The 17,986-nt window shown below is 48.7% G+C and overlaps 2 protein-coding genes across 3 annotated transcripts; one reads left to right on the top strand and one right to left on the bottom strand.

Annotated features, from left to right (window-relative positions):
* Window positions 1–5,618: 5,618 nt before the first annotated feature.
* LOC100383376 (DNA-binding protein-like) lies at window positions 5,619–8,995 on the bottom strand. Of its 2 annotated transcripts, XM_008679380.4 has the most exons (3): window positions 8,663–8,995; window positions 7,748–7,915; window positions 5,619–7,673 (listed from the first exon to the last, which is right to left on the bottom strand). In XM_008679380.4, exon 3 carries the CDS (start codon window positions 7,632–7,634, stop codon window positions 6,171–6,173), a length of 1,464 nt encoding a protein of 487 aa, XP_008677602.1. In that variant the 5' UTR covers window positions 7,635–7,673; window positions 7,748–7,915; window positions 8,663–8,995; the 3' UTR covers window positions 5,619–6,170. The 2 variants fall into 2 exon arrangements, with proteins under 2 accessions (XP_008677602.1, NP_001169502.1); NM_001176031.1 differs by having other exon boundaries at window positions 5,898–7,915; window positions 8,663–8,851.
* A 2,704-nt stretch (window positions 8,996–11,699) lies between these two features.
* LOC100272727 (putative protein phosphatase 2C family protein) lies at window positions 11,700–15,733 on the top strand. The gene is made up of 5 exons (NM_001360109.1): window positions 11,700–12,067; window positions 13,726–14,100; window positions 14,212–14,329; window positions 14,490–14,713; window positions 14,853–15,733. The coding sequence occupies exons 1-5, from the start codon at window positions 11,798–11,800 to the stop codon at window positions 15,435–15,437; spliced, it is 1,572 nt and encodes a 523-aa protein (NP_001347038.1). The 5' UTR covers window positions 11,700–11,797; the 3' UTR covers window positions 15,438–15,733.
* The last annotated feature ends 2,253 nt before the right edge of the window (window positions 15,734–17,986 follow it).

The raw sequence follows: 17,986 nt of genomic DNA, 5'->3' as shown, positions 1-17,986 counted from the left end.
GAGCCCTGGGTCGGGCGGAGCGGAGTTCGTCGTCTTCCGGGGCTAAGCCCGAGTCCGAGCCCTGGGGTCGGGCGGAGCGGAGTTTCCTATGGCGCCTGAGGCCGGGCCTGGCTGCTTGTTAGCCTCACTCTGTCGAGTGGCACAGCAGTCGGAGCGGCGCAGGCGGCGCTGTCCTCTTGTCAGAGCGGTCAGTGGAGCGGCGAAGTGACTGCGGTCACTTTGGCTCTGTCGACTGGAGGGCGCGCGTCAGGATAAAGGTGTCAGGCCACCTTTGCATTAAATGCCCCTACGATTTGGTCGGTTGGCGTGGTGATTTGGCCAAGGTTGCTTCTTGGTGAAGACTGGGCCTTGGGCGAGCCGAAGGTGTGTCCGTTGCTGGAGGGGGGCCTCGGGCGAGACGTAGATCCTCCGGGGTCGGCTGCCCTTGCCCGAGGCTGGGCTCGGGCGAGGCGTGATCGCGTCCCTCGAATGGACCGATCCTTGACTTAGTCGCACCCATCAGGCCTTTGCAGCTTTGTGCTGATGGGGGTTACCAACTGAGAATTAGGAGCCTTGAGGGTACCCCTAATTATGGTCCCCAACAAATACTTACTGCTGCAAAATCTGACCAATTTCTCTCACAACCTGAAGTTGCATAACATAGGCTTATAACCCTTTTTACCTAAGCTTTGTAGTTCATATGCCAGTCCTCCATATGCACCCCACCATAGGACTGTTATAGTTATACAAAAAATAGATCAGTTCTAGTGCCAAACAGAAACAGGCAAACAAACTAACTAATGCTGCAATAGTATAACTTACTAGGACTTTTTTCTCTCTCTTTCTCTTATTGCTCCAGCCTTTGAAAAGCATTCCCCTTCTGATCTTTCGTAGTCATCTGCTTGTTTACTTATTTTTGTTTGCTCATCCTCATCACTGATCATTTTCCACAAAACATCGTTTAACATAGCTCGAAGTCTTGCAGCTTGCCTCCTGTCTTTATCCCTCAAGGTAAAGAATTTACCTGGATTCAAATAAAGGGCTGCCCCATATATTTTTTGCTCCATCTGAGTATCCCACCTCTTCTCAAAGCATGAGATTACTTCAGCAAGTAATTGTGGCTTCTCTTTCAAAGACTCATGTATGGTAGCTTTGCTTTGTCCATAGCTGCCATTATCTCTGGAGCTGCTGGCGTCTCATCACCGTCAGCAATCCTTAGAGCAATGAGTAGTGGTTGTGAAGCCCGAAGACAATTTTCAAGAGTTTACCAAAATGATACTGAAAGGACAATATTTTCAGCTTGTTCACCTTCTTTAACTAGGACAAATTTAGACCCGTTCCATTCATCACTAACAAACAAGCCTTGTAATTTACTCTTATGCTTATACATGCTTGCCAAAGTCAAGAATGGTGTTGCAAATCGAGTCACACCTGGCCTAACAAGGTCCCCACCTAGCTTTTCTCTCATTAGGCTGTGAAGTCGCCCATGCTTGTACAGGAACCTCGAAACCTTCTTGGCCATGTTGATGCAAGTGTTGAACTCCTTGATCTTGCCAATATCCTCCAACAACAAATCCAAGCAATGCGCAGCACAATGAGTCCAAAACAGATGGGGAATTCTGTCCATAAGGATCATCCCCGCTGCTTTGAAATTGACTCCATTGTCAGTGATCACCTGGACCACATGTTCTTTCCCCACCTTCATTATTTGCTTCTCCAATAGATCTGCCAACATATTGGCATTTGCTATCTCACTTGATGCATCGACAGAACCTAAGAAGTAGGTCTGCGCTGGACTGTTGGCAAGGAAGTTGATCAAATGTCGTTGTCGTATGTCAGTCCACCCATCTGACATAATTAAGCAACCATATTCCTTCCAAGTCTCTTCGTGCTTAGCTCTCAATGTTGATGTTCTCTTTACTGCCCTTTCAAGCCAAGGTACCCTTGCCTCATAGTATGATGGGCCACGATATCCAGGACCGTACTGACCAATGGACTCCATCATAATCTGCCAGCTTCTTCAATTGACGACATTCAATGGAATCTTGTTCTCATATAGAAAATCAGCTACATGGTCGTCAACAATTTGCTTTGCTTCTGTTCCTTTCTTTATGCAATGCTCAAGAGTGGTATGAGAAGTTTTATTTTTATGTCTCTCTGCTACAACTTCCTCTGGAGTCTTGCAAAGCATGACACTCCCTGATTTGCTTGCCTTTTGTGTATTTGGTTTTATAGGAGCTGCTACAACAAATGAAGACATGGAAGCTTGAGCAATTTGCTTTTTTGCTTGCTTGGTTTTTGTCCCAGAACTTGGTAGGAGACCTACATCAATCTGCTCCCCTTCCTCTTCACCTTCATCACCATCAGCAGTAATCACAACCCTCATGTTCCTTCTCAGATAGGTGTGCATCTCCTTTGAAACCACTTCTGGTACTCTAGCACACTTCATGGTGTCACCAAACCTACCGGCTAGATGCTGCCTAAAGCTCTTGATTCCAGATGGCACAATCTTCTTATAGAAGACACACTGAACAAAATCCTTCTTTGTTGTGTCTGGCCACCACCCAAACTGCCATCCTGGGTCCTGTGACCTTGCCTTTCTCTTGGGGTCATTTGCTTGTGCACTAAGCTCAGGAGGGAGTGCTGCAATTGCCTTTTTAGCAAGGGTTTTACAATCTGCAGCAGCTGATAAAGCAGACGCAGGACTAGTGCTATCCACATTTGAGGCCACATGAGGAACATAAGCACTTTGACTTGCACTGCCGACCATATTTGACTCAGGGAATAAGACTTCAACGTTATTAGCACGTCCACTGCCACCATTAAAATCTGAACAGACAACACAAACACACAAACAGAGATGCACAATTACTACTGGGTATTGGGCTACTGCCTACTGGGAGATACCAGATGACCGCTATCTTCCGGGCGCTGCAGAGGTAATAGAGGGAAAGGGAAGGGAGACCGGGAGATAATCAGAGAAGGGAGAGCAAGTGCTACCTTCATATGACGAGCTCATCTTCAATTCTTGACTAGCTGACAGACGCCGGAGCACTGGAGTACTGGACGCCGCTGGACGGCTGGAGCACTTGGAGGCTGGAGCAGAGACGTTGGCAGAAACCAAAGAATTGACAGAGGAGAGGAGTAGGGTTTATGGCGGCTGGGAAGGGTTCTGGCGGCTGGGAGGTTTTTTGGAGGGGCGGGCTACTGTAGATGGGTTAAAAACCAGAGTGAAGCCCAGTACCAAAACTTCAACGACCAAAAACAACCAGGAAGTGTTCGACGAGACGACTAATCGCCCAGGTCGACGACTAGTCGGACAACTAGAAACCCTAATCGTGTCGTCCTTCTAATCGCCCTCTTCCAGGCGACCAGCCCGACTAATCGTGATTAGGCGGACGACTTGTAAACACTGTAGGACGGTATCAGTTTCTGGTATATCTGATTACGATTAGATTTAAATAAATATGATTTAATGTTATCGTTTATAAATATGTGAACTAAACAACATCATGATGGTTCAGGCAGTTCTGAAACTAAAATTGCTTCGTTAACAACAATTTCTAGTCCCAACAGCTAGCTGGGTTTATACATTGCCGGTAAAGAACGTGATCCGATAAGCCTCTGCAACTGCAAAAACTCAAACTAAATACACGGAGCTGCCAGATCCATCTAATTTCATGATATTGTACTTGTGCATAAAACCCTTTGCCTTAAGCGCAACAGCCCATCTGTCAGCAGTGGCGCGAACGTCAGATATCATGAAATCTGGGTGTGTGTGCTGTAAAGAGCCCGCTCTTAACCCCTTCCTTTTCTTCTTCTCAATCCAACGACATGCAGCTCTCCCGTGAGGGTTGCTTTGTATTGAGGCTTTGGATCCTTCTCCGTACTCTTTCGGCCACATCAGGTCTCCTACGCACACGACAGGCACCTAGCAGCGTAGCCAGAACCTTGTCATCTGGGGCCATGGGCATGCCCCGAACCAGCTCCTCCGCCTCATCAACCAGCCCTGCTCGGCCAAGCAAGTCAACCATGCAGCCATAGTGCTTGAGCTCCGGCTGCACACCAAAACCAGACGACATGCTCCGAAAGCACCGCCGACCCTCATCAACCAGCCCCGCGCGGGCACAGGCTGCCAGCACGCTGACGAACGTTACGCTATCCGGCTTCTCGTCCGACACCTTCATCTGCTCGAACACATCGATGCACCGCCGAGCGTCGCCGTTCGCTGCCAGCCCAGCAATGAGCGCGTTCCACGCGGAGACGTTCTTCCGGTCCAGGGAACGGAAGACCTTGGCCGCGACGTCTGGTCTCCCGCACTTGGCGTACATGTCTATGAGAGCGGCGCCGAGGTTGAAACCGTCGTCGAGCACCATCCCGCGCTTGCCGATGAAGGCGTGAGCCCACCTCCCTTCCTTGAGAGCGGCCAGACGCGCGCACGCCGAGAACACGCTCACCATGGTCACCTCGTTAGGCCGGACGTCCCCGCTCTGCATCGTCCTGAACAGCTCGAGGGCCTGCGCGTGGCGCCCGGCCCGCGCGTACCCAGAAACCATGCACGTCCAAGAAACGACGTCCTTCTCCGGCATCGCATCGAACAGCTCCCTCGCGCCGTCCACGTCCCCGTTCACCGCGTACCCGCGCACCATCGCGTTCCAGGACACGAGGTTCCTGGCCGGCATCTCGTCGAACATCTTCCTCGCCAGCGGCAGCAGCCCGTGGCGCGCCAGCCCCGCCACCATCGAGTTCCAGGTCACGACGCTCCTCCCGGCGGCCGGCGCCCGGTCGAACATGTCCCGCGCCACGTCCAGCTGCCCGGCCGCCGCGTAGGCCCCCACCATGGCGCTCCAGGACGCGCCGTTCCTGCGCGGCATTCCGTCGAACGCGCGCCTGGCGTTCCCGAGCTCCCCGCACCTGGCGTACCCGGCGACCACCGTGTTCCAGGACACCACGTCGGCGGCCTCCGCGCAGGACTCGAGCACGCCCCGCATCGACGCCGCGTCGCGCAACGCGGCGTACATCGCGAGCAGCGAGTTCACGGCGAAGGCGTCGGCCAGGAGCCCGCGCCGGGCGGCCTGGGCGTGCACCTGCGCGCCCGTGCGCGGGAAGGAAGGGAATTTGGAGGCGGACTTGGCTAGCGGGGGGAAGGTGAAGTGGTCCGGGAGGTGGCCGGACCGGAGGAGGGAGGAGAATGCGGCGAAGGAGAGGCGCGGGGAAGGGGACGCGGCGGAGGCGCGGATTAGCAGGTTGTGGAGGAAGGTGGCGGAGGACGGGAAGAGCGGGAAGTAGAGGCTGGAGACGGCGGCGGCTAGTTTCGGGTGTGAGGGAAGGTGGGGTATGATGCGGCGGAGGTAGTCCGGGCTCCGGCGGATCTCGCCGACGACGAGGAGGCGACCGAGGAGAGGGAGGAGGCGAACCGCCGCCGCCATGACCCTTTTGGCGGAGAACGGGCAATATATTTTGAAAGCTTTATTATCTCGATCGGCATTGGACGGCTGAGATCACGTTACAGAACTGCAGGGTATAAAAACTTCATACATTAGAATGAAGTGGCCAGATGAATTCATAGATCCTATAATTAAAGAAGGTTTTTGGATGGGACTCAGAATATCATTCAAAATCAATTTCTAACTGATCAGTAAGACAACGACCAAACTAGTTCAGATTTGAATTTGATGAATCAGATTCGAAATTAAATTGAATATGCCAGATGAAAGCGGCAGAAAATCAAGATATGGATTTGCTTCTTCCTCTGCATTCGTCTCCTTCCTTTCTCACTCCCTCCTCACTCTTCTTCTTTTATTCCAATAAAATATGGAGGGGTGACGGTCCGAGCCCCGTCCAGCCCACCATGGATCCGCCCAGCTAAAAAGGCACAACATGACTGGAGTAACAGAAGAAATATCGCAGCTCAACATGGAACGGCACTCTTGGACATCTATAATAGCGGGGCAAAATTGCTCCTGAAAACAGGAGAAAGATATAGCTGATTTACATACTTCAGCATTTCAGTGTAAGCTAAGTTACTTATCCCGTTTGACAATGACAACAGGCATATATTCTGCTGGGAGGGTCTGGTCTATAGAAGGTAAAACGGTTCATGCTTATTTACTATGTTAGGTGGATGCTAAATTCTGTCCCCAGCCCCAACTATGTTCAGTTCTCAATGTTTGCAGCTGACAAGATCCAGTTCAGAGTCTGATTGCCTTCGCTTTCATGATGGCCATGCCGTCTACCGCACTTGGTGGCACTGTACGCTCCGCCATAGTCGATCTCTTGTGCGGCTTCCTCCTCGCGTAGGTGTAAGTGAACTGACGAGACTCTTCAGCTTCAGCAACAGCATTGGCAGATGGTGCGCCTTCACGGTGGTTGCACACGGTTTCCAGCAGCTCCGAGGCACTGCTATGAAGCGGGTATGTCCTTGTACCAAGGCTCAGCATGTCTGAGATACTCTCAGCGTTTTTCGAACTGGAGTATCCGTTTGTTTGAAGGCCATCCATGGCTCTCGCATATGGATCAGGAGAAATCTGATGGGCTACGATGTTTTGACCGCAGCCGAAGTTCTTCAGAAGGTCTTCCATGTGGGCACGTTCTCTGGTGCCGTATGCTTCACTGGAATATGCTAAGCTATGGTTAGCTGCTGGTTGGTAGAAGCCTGTCATGGAAGGGTAAACCGCACTGTGCTCCTGTGGAACTGTCATTTGGACTCGAGGTGGGATTTTGCCCATTGGTGCGTACGGTTCTAGTGTACCCTCCCGTTGTAAGGGAGTACGGTGTGAGCTGTCAGACGTGCTGTTGATTCTGTTGGTGTGAGAAGATGGATTCTCAGAAAAGCCATGAACACCATGTCTAAAAACAAGAGGTGGAGTGCAAATTCTGGAGCTCTGTGCTCCTGGTTGATCTGCTAGAACCGGTCCAGGTCTATGACGCGTCCCTTCACTGCCATCGGCAACAGAAGCACAACCAGTCCTTATTTTCAGCACACCTTTGGGCAGTTTACTACAATTTTGCATGGGGTCACTGAGAGGACGGAGGATTTGACTTTCCAATGAGTTCATTTCTACTGATTTGGCTGCATGGGCTCTTTCATCATGTCTGGTTGAACAATGAGTGCTTAATGGCCCACCCGCAAGTTTAGCGCATTCCATTGGTGATGAAACAGTGGCAGTTTCATCCTTGATAGTAACTGGTGGAATGGTACTGCTAAGACTAACACATGGGAAACGCTTCTCGTATACGTGCCTGCGCGAGATGGGAAGCTTCTCTCCAAGAGTTGCACTCGTATCAGAACTCCTCAACAGATTGCTCATGGATGCAAACTTAGCAACCATATCATCGTGGTACCACTTGAGAAAGTGATAATGCCTTCGTCTTTGAAACATCATCAGTAACTCCCTTGCCTGAGAAACTTGTGGAGAATAGAGCCCACCACTCAATCCATGAAAAAAACTTTTAACTGGACTTCCAAAGAACATAGCATCCCCACTGAACAGCTCTTTCATGGTTGTGACAAAGTCCTGTTGCTCCATGTCCGGGAGGTAGGCTGCTAGACGGAGTCTATCATCTTCCGTCAGGCATGAATTCCATGTCTCCAAAGAAAGAACCTCGGCCAAGCCACCATGCAGGTCATAAATCCCATAGGGGATATTGCACATCTGGCCTCTCGACGATGCAAGCTCACAGTCCACCTCCGCCTGGTCAGAGCCAAGAGATTCTGGATCAGGAAAGCTCTGGAGAAGCATTCTGTCCTCTCGTGTAAGGTCCTCACCTCCACAACTGTAACCACTCCTCGCTGCAGGCTCACGGCTTCCTATCTTGACAATTCCCATTGGACGAAAAGAGCTGGTCCAGTAGTCCAATTGGATCAGATGTAGTCAAAGTAGAGGATGGTGAGTGGAGTTCTGATAATAACGCCACATTATCCAATAGAAGATTCCTGAGAGAGAACACACCAAAAAACAAGGACTTTCAGCACAAACATAGCCCAACAGCATATTTCACAGAGTGACATGTTATGGTGAGTGCCTACCAACAAAGTAATGCATTTCGGAACCAAAACTGAAAGCTATTTAGTACCGATCACACAACAGCACTGCTATTCTATTTAGGAGCATATGTAACCCGTGGCAGCATTTCGTTTGTGAGCAAAACTTCCAATTTATAAAACTATGCACAAAGGGATTCGACTAGGAGTACACCTTGTTCCACTAGGAGTACCAATGTAGCACGACTACATCAACACAGTTCAAGAGTAATAACACCAGTTTTAAGTGTAATGCAAGGCACTTGAGGAAGGAACCAACCAACTGAAACAGCACAACTTTGCACCCAATCTATGAGAATTTTCACGCTGAAACGAAAGTCGCCGAATTTCTACTACAAGCGTCCATAAACCATGCGAATCAGAATCACCACAATGATACAGGCCAGTTCCCCATAGAGCAAACCCTAACAAGTAGTACCACTGAGGCATCACGAGACGAAACCAGCAATCCGCCGGCGAGGCGACGCCAATCGCGAGCCGCAGGCCCGCAGTTGCGGCCGGACAAAGACCCAGCGCGGCCAACAGCTACCTCCATCGAACCGAAGCTTACCACTACCAGCGCCCGGATGAACGATCGATCGATCGATAGGTCACTTCACGGCGCGGGGGATAGAGGACGGGCGGGACGAGGGTGCTCACCGTGCCGAGGATCGGGTCGGGCCGACGTCGCGTCGAGTCGAGGTGGGGAAAGGCGGGCGCCGGGCGGCGAGGATGGATTGGGGAATGAAGGCGGAGTTGTGGAGCCTTCGGTTGCGCTACTGTGCCGCCGCGCTGTTGCGGTGCAGTACAGTAGTGCTGCAGTGCGTTGCTTGGCAAGTTGATCGCTTGCCCCTGCTGCCATTCGGTTCCGCGGCTTCTCCGTGAAAACCACGCGGGCGGGCAGCCGAAAGCACGAGGGTTTTTGGTGCCACCTGCCCGCGCAGCAGCTAGCTAGCGCCTAGCGCAGCCGCAGCCGCAGCTTTGCCGGCGAATAAAGCGGCTGCTTTTCGTGCCGCCTTCGGTTGCCTTTTCTCTCTCGCTGTGGACTGTGGTTGCCATTGCACACACGGCCATGCACATTTTAGTTGGTGGTAGCCAAGATTCAGCACTGTTAGACTGTGTGCAATGGTGCCCGCCGTGTACCCCCTCCCCTCTCTGTGACGGCAACGCAACAGTATCCCGCTAGAGCGTACATCGGTGCCTCCTACCATTGCTACAGTGGTAGCGGTTGGCACCGGCTGGCCCCTTCCCTCGTTATTAGTGCACACGTGTATTTATTAGTTGGGAAAAAATTGATAATAGATGGTGAATAGGTATGGAAAATGGTATTTTATGATTATAGTGAGGTACTCCCTCCGTCCTAGTATATAAGGCGTAACCACCTCTGGTTCAAAGACCAAGAAATGCATTTAATTGTCTCTATACCACTGCATCGATATACGTATGCATAGAGAGAGCACGCCTTATATTGTGGGACAAGAATAAAAAGTGGTTACGCCTTATATCCTGAGACGGAGGGAGTATAAGGGAAGGATTTAGGGGGAACCGCTGTACAGAGTGGAGATATATGGGGAAGAGAACGCTGACATGACACATGAGTGAAATATAGAGAGAGAAATTTAGAGGTAACCGCTGAACATAGTCTTAGTTGGTGTCGGATGAGACTGAGATGACCTATCCGATCCTGCACTGCACTGTGTGAGTTGATTACTACGTACTAATCTGGACATGTCCCACACATGACACATCCATCAACGTCGAGCTTTTCTGACTTTTTTTTAAAAAAACAGCACGTATACATATCTCACCGCTGCATTGACTTGGCAAGAGATATCTCACCGCTGCATTAACCTCACTTTTAAAAAAAACACACAGACAACACTATACAGCAACAGTATCCATGCGCAACTGTGTTCCCTCCCTACAGGAAATAAAAAGATATGAGAATAGAGGGACAGAGATGGCTCCAATGAAAAAAGGGTAAGAGATAAGACTATCCGCACTCATACTACTCTATTTCTCTACCCTAAAAGGAATATTCCATCCTGGTCAGCGAGATTCTCTACTCTATCCAACAATTCCCCGCGGTCACGATTACTCTATATATCTACCCTATACATCTCTGGGCCCACCAGTAGCAGCTTTCAGTAGGCAGGCGCTGCTGTCCTCTGCTCCCTGGGCCCAGCAGCAGCATTTAGCGTAGGCAGATCACGAGCGCTACATTTGGCGTCGGTGCGGCGGGAGAGAGAGTGCGGGCAGCTTTTCCAGTACGCCGCTGCAGCATTTGCAGTAACTGAAAGATATAGCGCTCAGCTTTAGCGTTCGTCACTGCGCTCAGCCTAAGTATTTCTCTAAACAAGACAAGACAAGACAGATGAACTGTGGTTTAAAGGAGCAAAAGCACTATATATATAGGTAACCACTTGTGTTGATGAGGACAAAGGGTAGCCCATAAGGTAATCACTTGTCCCCTTGACTCCATGCTGACAAAGAAAAGGCTATGACAGAGAGAACATTGTGCTAAGTGTATAGCGGGAAGATAAGGCACTTCGGATTAAAGTCAGTCGTTTAAACTGCTGCAGCTGCAATCCATAGAACAAAACACTGTAAAATTAATAGAAACCGATACGAATTAAAGCCAAACAAACAGGAGCAGATGCACCAAAAAAGTTTCCTCCTGTGTCAAAAGTGTGGTATGATAAAAGATGGGTGGATTGGAGTCGTGCATAGAGCACTAAGTCGTTACCAAGAACTGACAATGTATTTTCTAGATTACACTATGCGTTTCAAAGCGCGATTGCATTGTATTTTGCATGTATTGAGGGAGTGTTTGAATGCACCAGAACTAATAGTTAGTTGGCTAAAAAATTACTAGTGGAATTGGCTAGCTAATAAAGATCTAGCTAACTATTAACTAATTTACTAAAAGTAGCTAATAGTTAAATTATTAGTTAGACTGTTTAAATAAATGCAACTAATTTTAGTAGCTAATTATTAACTAGTGCATTCAAACATCTAGTGAGTCATTGACTACTTTGCCGTCAAGATCCAATGCGTCCATCATGTGGCAGGTTGGTGGATTAGTTGCACAATTGCACTTACAAACACAAAAAGAAAGAAAGAAAAAAATGTAGTTTTGTACGGCGTTACCCATCAGTGTGTCGACGACAGCAGAGGCACATGCTTGCTGTGGTGGCTACCCTCTGTTGCCTTCTCCCATATTAATTACTTCGGTCCTAGTATTTGCACTGGTTTACTGCTCTCTGCATATTTATTGTACTGCTTAAAAATCTGTCCGGCTGGGCTGAATCCGGCTGCAGCTGTTGCAGCCGAACAGTAAAATCTAAGCATGCATGTAGCTTAGAAATACAGATGAATATGAATTAAAGGAAACGTGTCTTTATCGAGACAGTCACCATTATCACTCATGGGAAGACCATTGTAACCACTTCGAAGTGACCTTATCTTGGAGTAAAAATTTCCCCATTTCCCCGTCATAGCCTCATAGGATTCCATCACGCATAAGAAGAGGAGAACATCATCATGATAGCCAATTAAACCAACTCCCAACCAAACCCTAATTAGAAACTAAATATGGCATTTTTATTAAGCGCAGACCTCCAAGTTAACAAGACCATACACTCCAGATGATACAAAAATAACTACACAAGAAAGAGCTGCAAATGGCAAGCCACATCGCAGTTTGCAGCTAGCGGACACAACAGTCAGGCAGCAGCAGCAGTTACCACTCCGTGCTCCACCGTGTTGCCTCCCTCCCAAGTCCCATTGGCCGCCATGGGCTCCTGCCTCTCCTCCGAGACCCCCGCCGCCAGCGCCGGCGCGGCGGCGTGGTGGCGGAAGGGGCGCCGCGGGACCCGGGAAGGCGCGGCTGGCGGCCTCCCCAGCGGCGGCAAGAAGCCGCCCGGACGAGGGGGAGAGATGACGGAGGACGAGCTCGCGCGGGTCTCCGGCAGGATGTGCGGCAACGGCGCCAGCGCGGTGGCGTGCCTCCACACGCAGCAGGGGCGGAAGGGTACCAACCAGGACGCCATGGTCGTGTGGGAGGTGAGATCATAATCGCATGATCCTGGTGTTGAAAATTATCACGGCTGCACTAGTACAGAATCCAACGTGTTCTTTAGCTGTTGTCTGTTCAGGGTAAATGGGTAATGGCTTGGTTGGGTTTCGGTTGGGGACATTCGGTTTCGTTTTGATTTCGAGGGGGAGAAGCGTATGTATGTAAAAAATGAGTTGATTTCTGTGAGGTGTTATTTACAGTGAACAGTGATTTAGATAGATTCGGATCTGTAGCTGTTGTTCGGATTCGAGTATTTTTTTTAATGGTTAGGTTTTATTCGCACCCCTTTATAATCTACGGACGGGACGGCTTTATTCCAAATGCGCGGTTGTTTCCTGTAGATTAATCGAGCTTTTTATCTGAAAGTGACGAGTTTTCAGATGAGTTGAAAATTACCGGCATAAATTTGTCTGATGGTTTCTCAAAAGCAGCAAAGAATCCATTATTGGAGCATTGCTCATTTATCGTCTTTACCTTTGGTTCTAAACTTTGTTTGTTGTTCAGGCCAGGCGAGATTCTTTCCTGTGATCCTTTGGATAACTTTTGTACCTTCCTTTGAATTGATCTCTTTTTATTCGACGAATGGTATCGCGTTGCTGCTTTCTTGAACCTGATGTGCTCGTGCTGTGAAGCAATTGGTTGGGCCTAAGTGTAGCTGTCTTATTCCATTTTTTAAGTTCCATCATAATCAATTCATCAAAATGTATTTAGTTTCATCAGTAAGCAACCGGTAAGGAAAATCGATTCTATCACCCATTATGTTGTGATCCTTATCTCATAAGTTGAGTATAGCAGTGGGAGAATGTGAAATTGACCTATGGCTGGCCTCACACAATTTTAGACCTAGCTGACGTATGTAAGGTTGCTGTCTTGTGAGTATATCTGTACACTTTAGTTTAGCACAAGTCAAAGACGTAAAGGCATCCTCTCTCTAAGTTGCATTGCCAATCATGTTCTTCAGAAGACAATAAAATGACTATGCCTATAGGTTCCTTGATTAGAATGAGGTACATTTTTTTAGTTTTGTTGGAACTTAGAATTGGGTGATGTGTCTTTGTTTCCATATTGAGGTTTCAGTTTTACTCTTTAATATTATTTCTCTTTTTTTTGTCTTATGTATAATGCCCAGAGTTCATATTTTACATTTCACAGTATTCACGTGACAGCATTGCAGATCGATTTGCCTGCTGATAGGATTTTTCTTGATGTAATGTAGGAATATTTCTTAGTTTAAAGATAGCCAGTCGCATTGTGAAACAGACCTACGCACTTCGTATTATTGTGTGCCATCATTCCTAAGTTTGCTAGTTCCATTCCATGGATGATTGGGTGCCCATGCGATATTTTTCCTTTTTCTTTGCGTAGATACTGATTTGCTCCTTAGTATTCTTTGTTGATGTTTTTTCTTTTAATACTGCAAAAGCAGTGACCAAATAAGATGCAACCTGCAGCGTCTATTGAAACTTGAAACTCTTGTCAATCAGCCTATCTCAATGCTTTTCAGTGAACAGTAGAATACATAACTTCTTCTCTAGAAAATTACAGGCATTACTACCTGATTAGAAGAAAAAAGTACCAATTTATAGTGCAATAAAAGTTATTACTTGACTACTGTACAAAATTGCTTTTTTCTTTGTCACTGCAGAGTTTTAACTCAAGTGACAGCATCTTCTGTGGTGTGTTTGATGGCCATGGGCCATACGGTCATTTTGTCGCCAAGAAAGTTAGAGATTCACTTCCTGTCAAGTTGCGCACACAATGGCAGACTAGTGCTAATGGGCCCTGCTCTAGTCCTCATCAAAATGGAAGCATCTCTGGAAGTATCAACTCCGAAGAAACAGCTTCTATTGTCGATGACGAATGGGGAGATGGTGATAACACTGAGAAGCTTCCTGAGATGTTTCTTCCACTTAAGCGATCTTACCTAAAAGCTTTCAAATTGATGGACAAGGAACTCAAGCTGCATCCCACAGTTGACTGTTTCTGCAGTGGGTCTACGGCGGTAACGTTGGTGAAACAGGTGGTTGATACTTCAAAACTTGCCTTGGTGTTTGCACATACTTCCAGATTTCTAATAAAAGTGTTCGAAGTAGAATTAAATCGCTGAATGAGCTGGACCTGTTCTTGTTAGGGATTGGACCTTGTAATTGGAAACCTTGGGGACTCGAGAGCAATTATGGGGACAAGAGACGCCTCTAACAATCTAACTGCTCTGCAACTCACAGTTGATTTGAAGCCTAACCTTCCCAGTACGTTCAGTTCTCACTCTGATCATTTCATTGACCCCCGAAGACCGTCGTAATCTGCATATCTGATCTTTCTGTCCTCGAGGTGCAGACACTTGTCCAGATCGACGCTTCCTTTGGGTTGTGGAGATATTTAATCTTTGTTTCTTCTTTTCTTTTATAGGGGAAGCTGAGAGGATACAACAATGTAAAGGACGAGTCTTTGCTCTTCAGGATGAGCCAGAAGTCGCCAGAGTGTGGTTGCCCAATAACGACTCCCCTGGACTGGCAATGGCAAGAGCTTTCGGCGACTTCTGCCTTAAAGACTATGGTTTGATATCTGTTCCAGAGATATCGTATCGCCTTCTCACCGAGAAGGATGAATTCATAATACTAGCCACCGATGGGGTACGTACGCATGGTAACCATCTTAGATTCTTACTTAAAACGCTGCACGAAAAGGATGGACTTCACAGGCCAAAAGTTCTACGAAGTATAGCTGCATCAACTTATTTCATATTCCTGATGAAGCTCGGTGTGCATGTAGGTGTGGGACGTTCTCTCGAACAAGGAGGCCGTTGATATTGTGGCGTCAGCCCCGTCTCGGGCAACGGCAGCCAGGGCTCTTGTCGACAGCGCTGTCAGATCGTGGAGGCTCAAGTTCCCAACATCCAAGAGTGATGACTGCGCTGTCGTCTGCTTGTTCTTGGATCGTGCTGGCTCGGCTCAAGAGAGCGAGAGCGAAGCCATTGTGGAGACGGCAGAGCCCACCGGGGAGGAGGTCTGCAGGCGGGATGCCGGTGAGGTCGACGAGGACATGGCAGTCGCAGATGCTGGTGTACATGTAGTATCCAGCGCGGAGCACAGTGCCGAGGCGACTCCGTTGCAGCACTCCACCACGTCAAGGGAGCTCGACGACGAGATTGTACCGGCGGACGAGCACGAGCCTCCCGTCGTCCTGAAGGAGCCTGCGAGGTGCGGGTCTGCTCGCAGCCTGGCAGAGTGCATATCGACGAGCGAGGAAGAGGAGTGGTCCGCGCTCGAAGGCGTGACGCGGGTGAACTCCCTCCTGAACCTCCCGAGAATAATGTCCGGCGACAGGAGATCGGCCAGCTGGAGGAAGCGACGGTGAACAGCAGAGGAAGCTCTCCACTGGAGTTCTTCGCCGAGTTCAAATCCTCCCTCAGTCTCTGGGAATCTTCCCCAGGTTGTTTTGACCTCAACCGCGTCAGCGTGTGCGTTCCGGATCGTTTGTTTGTTCATTCTTGTGCCTTTTTTGCCGGTAGGTGTTCCATGCTTGGGGCTTCTCTGTGTCCGTTTGTGCATAGAAAAGTTTTTTTTTTTGGTTCTGTGAGAAGCTTCTGTAAAACATGCAGCACCTCCTGGAGTGCTATATGTGTATCATTAGGTCATCGTTTTGTTCATCTTATTTGGTTTTTGGTTTGTAGTTTGGATTCGTGTTAGTTGTGCGTTATTGCGATGAGAAGTCCTCGAAATATGTTACAAATCATGTGGAAACTAAAACTCCCTCCTAAGATCAAAATCATTCTCTGGTATCTAGGTAGGAAGAGGAGTGACTCTTACTAAACACAATTTAAAAAGAAGAAAAATGGAAAAGAATACTTTAAAAAGAAGAAAATGAAAAAAAAGCCTAAAGTGTAGTTTCTATAACCAAAATAAAACAATCAACACCTTTTTTTCATTGTTATTTGGCTAGAGCGGTTTGGAGAATTAATTTTATTGATCTAAATATAAAAAAATCAATTAGTATTAATCATGTTATAGAAACATGGTCACATGGCAAGGTAGTAAAGGGATTGCTAAAGAAACAATTGTTAATAGGGGTAGCAGCCATGTTTTATTCAATCTAGCTATGTCGCAATATACTCCCTTAGCTCATAAATATATGACACCGTTACCTTTTTTAGAAAATTTTGACCACTTGTCTTATTCAAAAAAAGAATAAGTTATCATTTATTTCGTTGTGATTTGTTTTATCACTTAAGGTAGTCTGTGTTTGAATTAAAAATTTTACATTTTTGAATAAATATTTTGAATAAGACGAGTGATTAAAGTTTTTGAAAAAGTCAATGATGTCATATATTTGTGAACGGAGGTAGTGGTTTTTAATAAAAAATAGATACTGTCGGCGTTTCGACCCCGGGGGTCCCTGGACCGACGAGTAAATTGTCGCTGCGTGTCCCAGCCCAGATGGGTTGGCGCGAGACGGAACACAAAGGGGGGAAAACAGCAAGGGGAAACCGTGGCCTTCATGTTGTCCTGCACCCAGGGCGGATGCGCTTGCAGTAGGGGGTTACAAGCGCTCGCGTGGGAGAGAGAGAGAGAGCCTTGTGCGTCGGCCCGTTCTCCCGCGTGGCCGACCTTCTCGTACGGGAGCCCTGGACCTTCCTTTTATAGGCGTAAGGAGAGGGCCCAGGTGTACAATGGGGGGTGTAGCAATGTGCTAACGTGTCTAGCAGAGAGGAGCCAGAGCCCTAAGTACATGCCGTCGTGGCTATCGGAGAGGTTTTGGCGCCCTGTTCATGTGATGTCGTGGCCGTCGGAGGAGCGCTTGAGCCCCGTGGAAGTATAGCTGTCGGGGCTGTCGGATCCTTGCTGACGTCTCCTTGCTTCCGTAAGGGGCTGAGAACCGCCGTCGTCATGGAGCACGCGGGGTGCCATCATTACATGTTTTACCGGGGCGAGCCAGATGGGACGCCGGTCTTGTTCCCCGTAGCCTGAGCTAGCTAGGGGTAGGATAATGATGGCCCCCCTTGTGACGTGGTCGGTCCGAGCCCGGGGTCGGGCGAGGCGGAGGCTCCTCCGAGGTCGAGGCTGAGTCCGAGCCCTGGGGTCGGGCGAGGCGGAGACCGTCGTCCGAGGTCGAGGCTGAGTCCGAGCCCTGGGGTCGGGCGAGGCGGAGACCGTCGTCCGAGGTCGAGGCTGAGTCCGAGCCCTGGGGTCGGGCGAGGCGGAGTCCGTCGTCCGGCGTCGAGGTTGAGTCCGAGCCCTGGGGTCGGGCGAGGCGGAATCCGTCGTCCGGCGTCGAGGTTGAGTCCGAGCCCTGGGGTCGGGCGAGGCGGAGCTTCCTATGGCGCCCGAGGCTGGACTTAGCTGCTGTCAGCCTCACTCTGTCGAGTGGCACAGCAGTCGGAGCAGCGCAAGCAGCGCTGTTTTCCTGTCAGGTCGGTTAGTGGATCTCGCTTCACTTGGGTATTCTTTTTGCAGGATAAATCTCAAACCCAAGAGACCTTAAAGGGATTCTTGAGACGCGCTCAAAATGAGTTCGGCTTAAGGATCAAAAAGATTAGAAGCGACAACGGGACAGAGTTCAAGAACTCACAAATAGAAGGCTTCCTTAAGGATGAGGGCATCAAGCATGAGTTCTCTTCTCCCTACACGCCACAACAAAATGGTGTAGTGGAGAGGAAGAATAGAACTCTACTTGACATGGCGAGGACCATGCTTGATGAGTACAAGACTTCGAACCGGTTTTGGGCGGAAGCAATCAACACCGCTTGCTACACCATCAATCGTCTCTACCTTCACCGAATCCTCAAGAAGACATCATATGAACTCCTCACCGGTAAAAAGCCCAATGTTTCATATTTTAGAGTCTTTGGTAGCAAATGTTTTATTCTTGTTAAAAGAGGTAGAAAATCTAAATTTGCTACTAAGGCT

This window comes from Zea mays, chromosome 4, assembly GCF_902167145.1.
Source record: "Zea mays cultivar B73 chromosome 4, Zm-B73-REFERENCE-NAM-5.0, whole genome shotgun sequence".
Classification (NCBI taxonomy): Eukaryota; Viridiplantae; Streptophyta; class Magnoliopsida; order Poales; family Poaceae; genus Zea; species Zea mays.
Note: the sequence above shows the minus strand (reverse complement) of the source record. Positions and strands in the feature narration are given on the sequence as shown.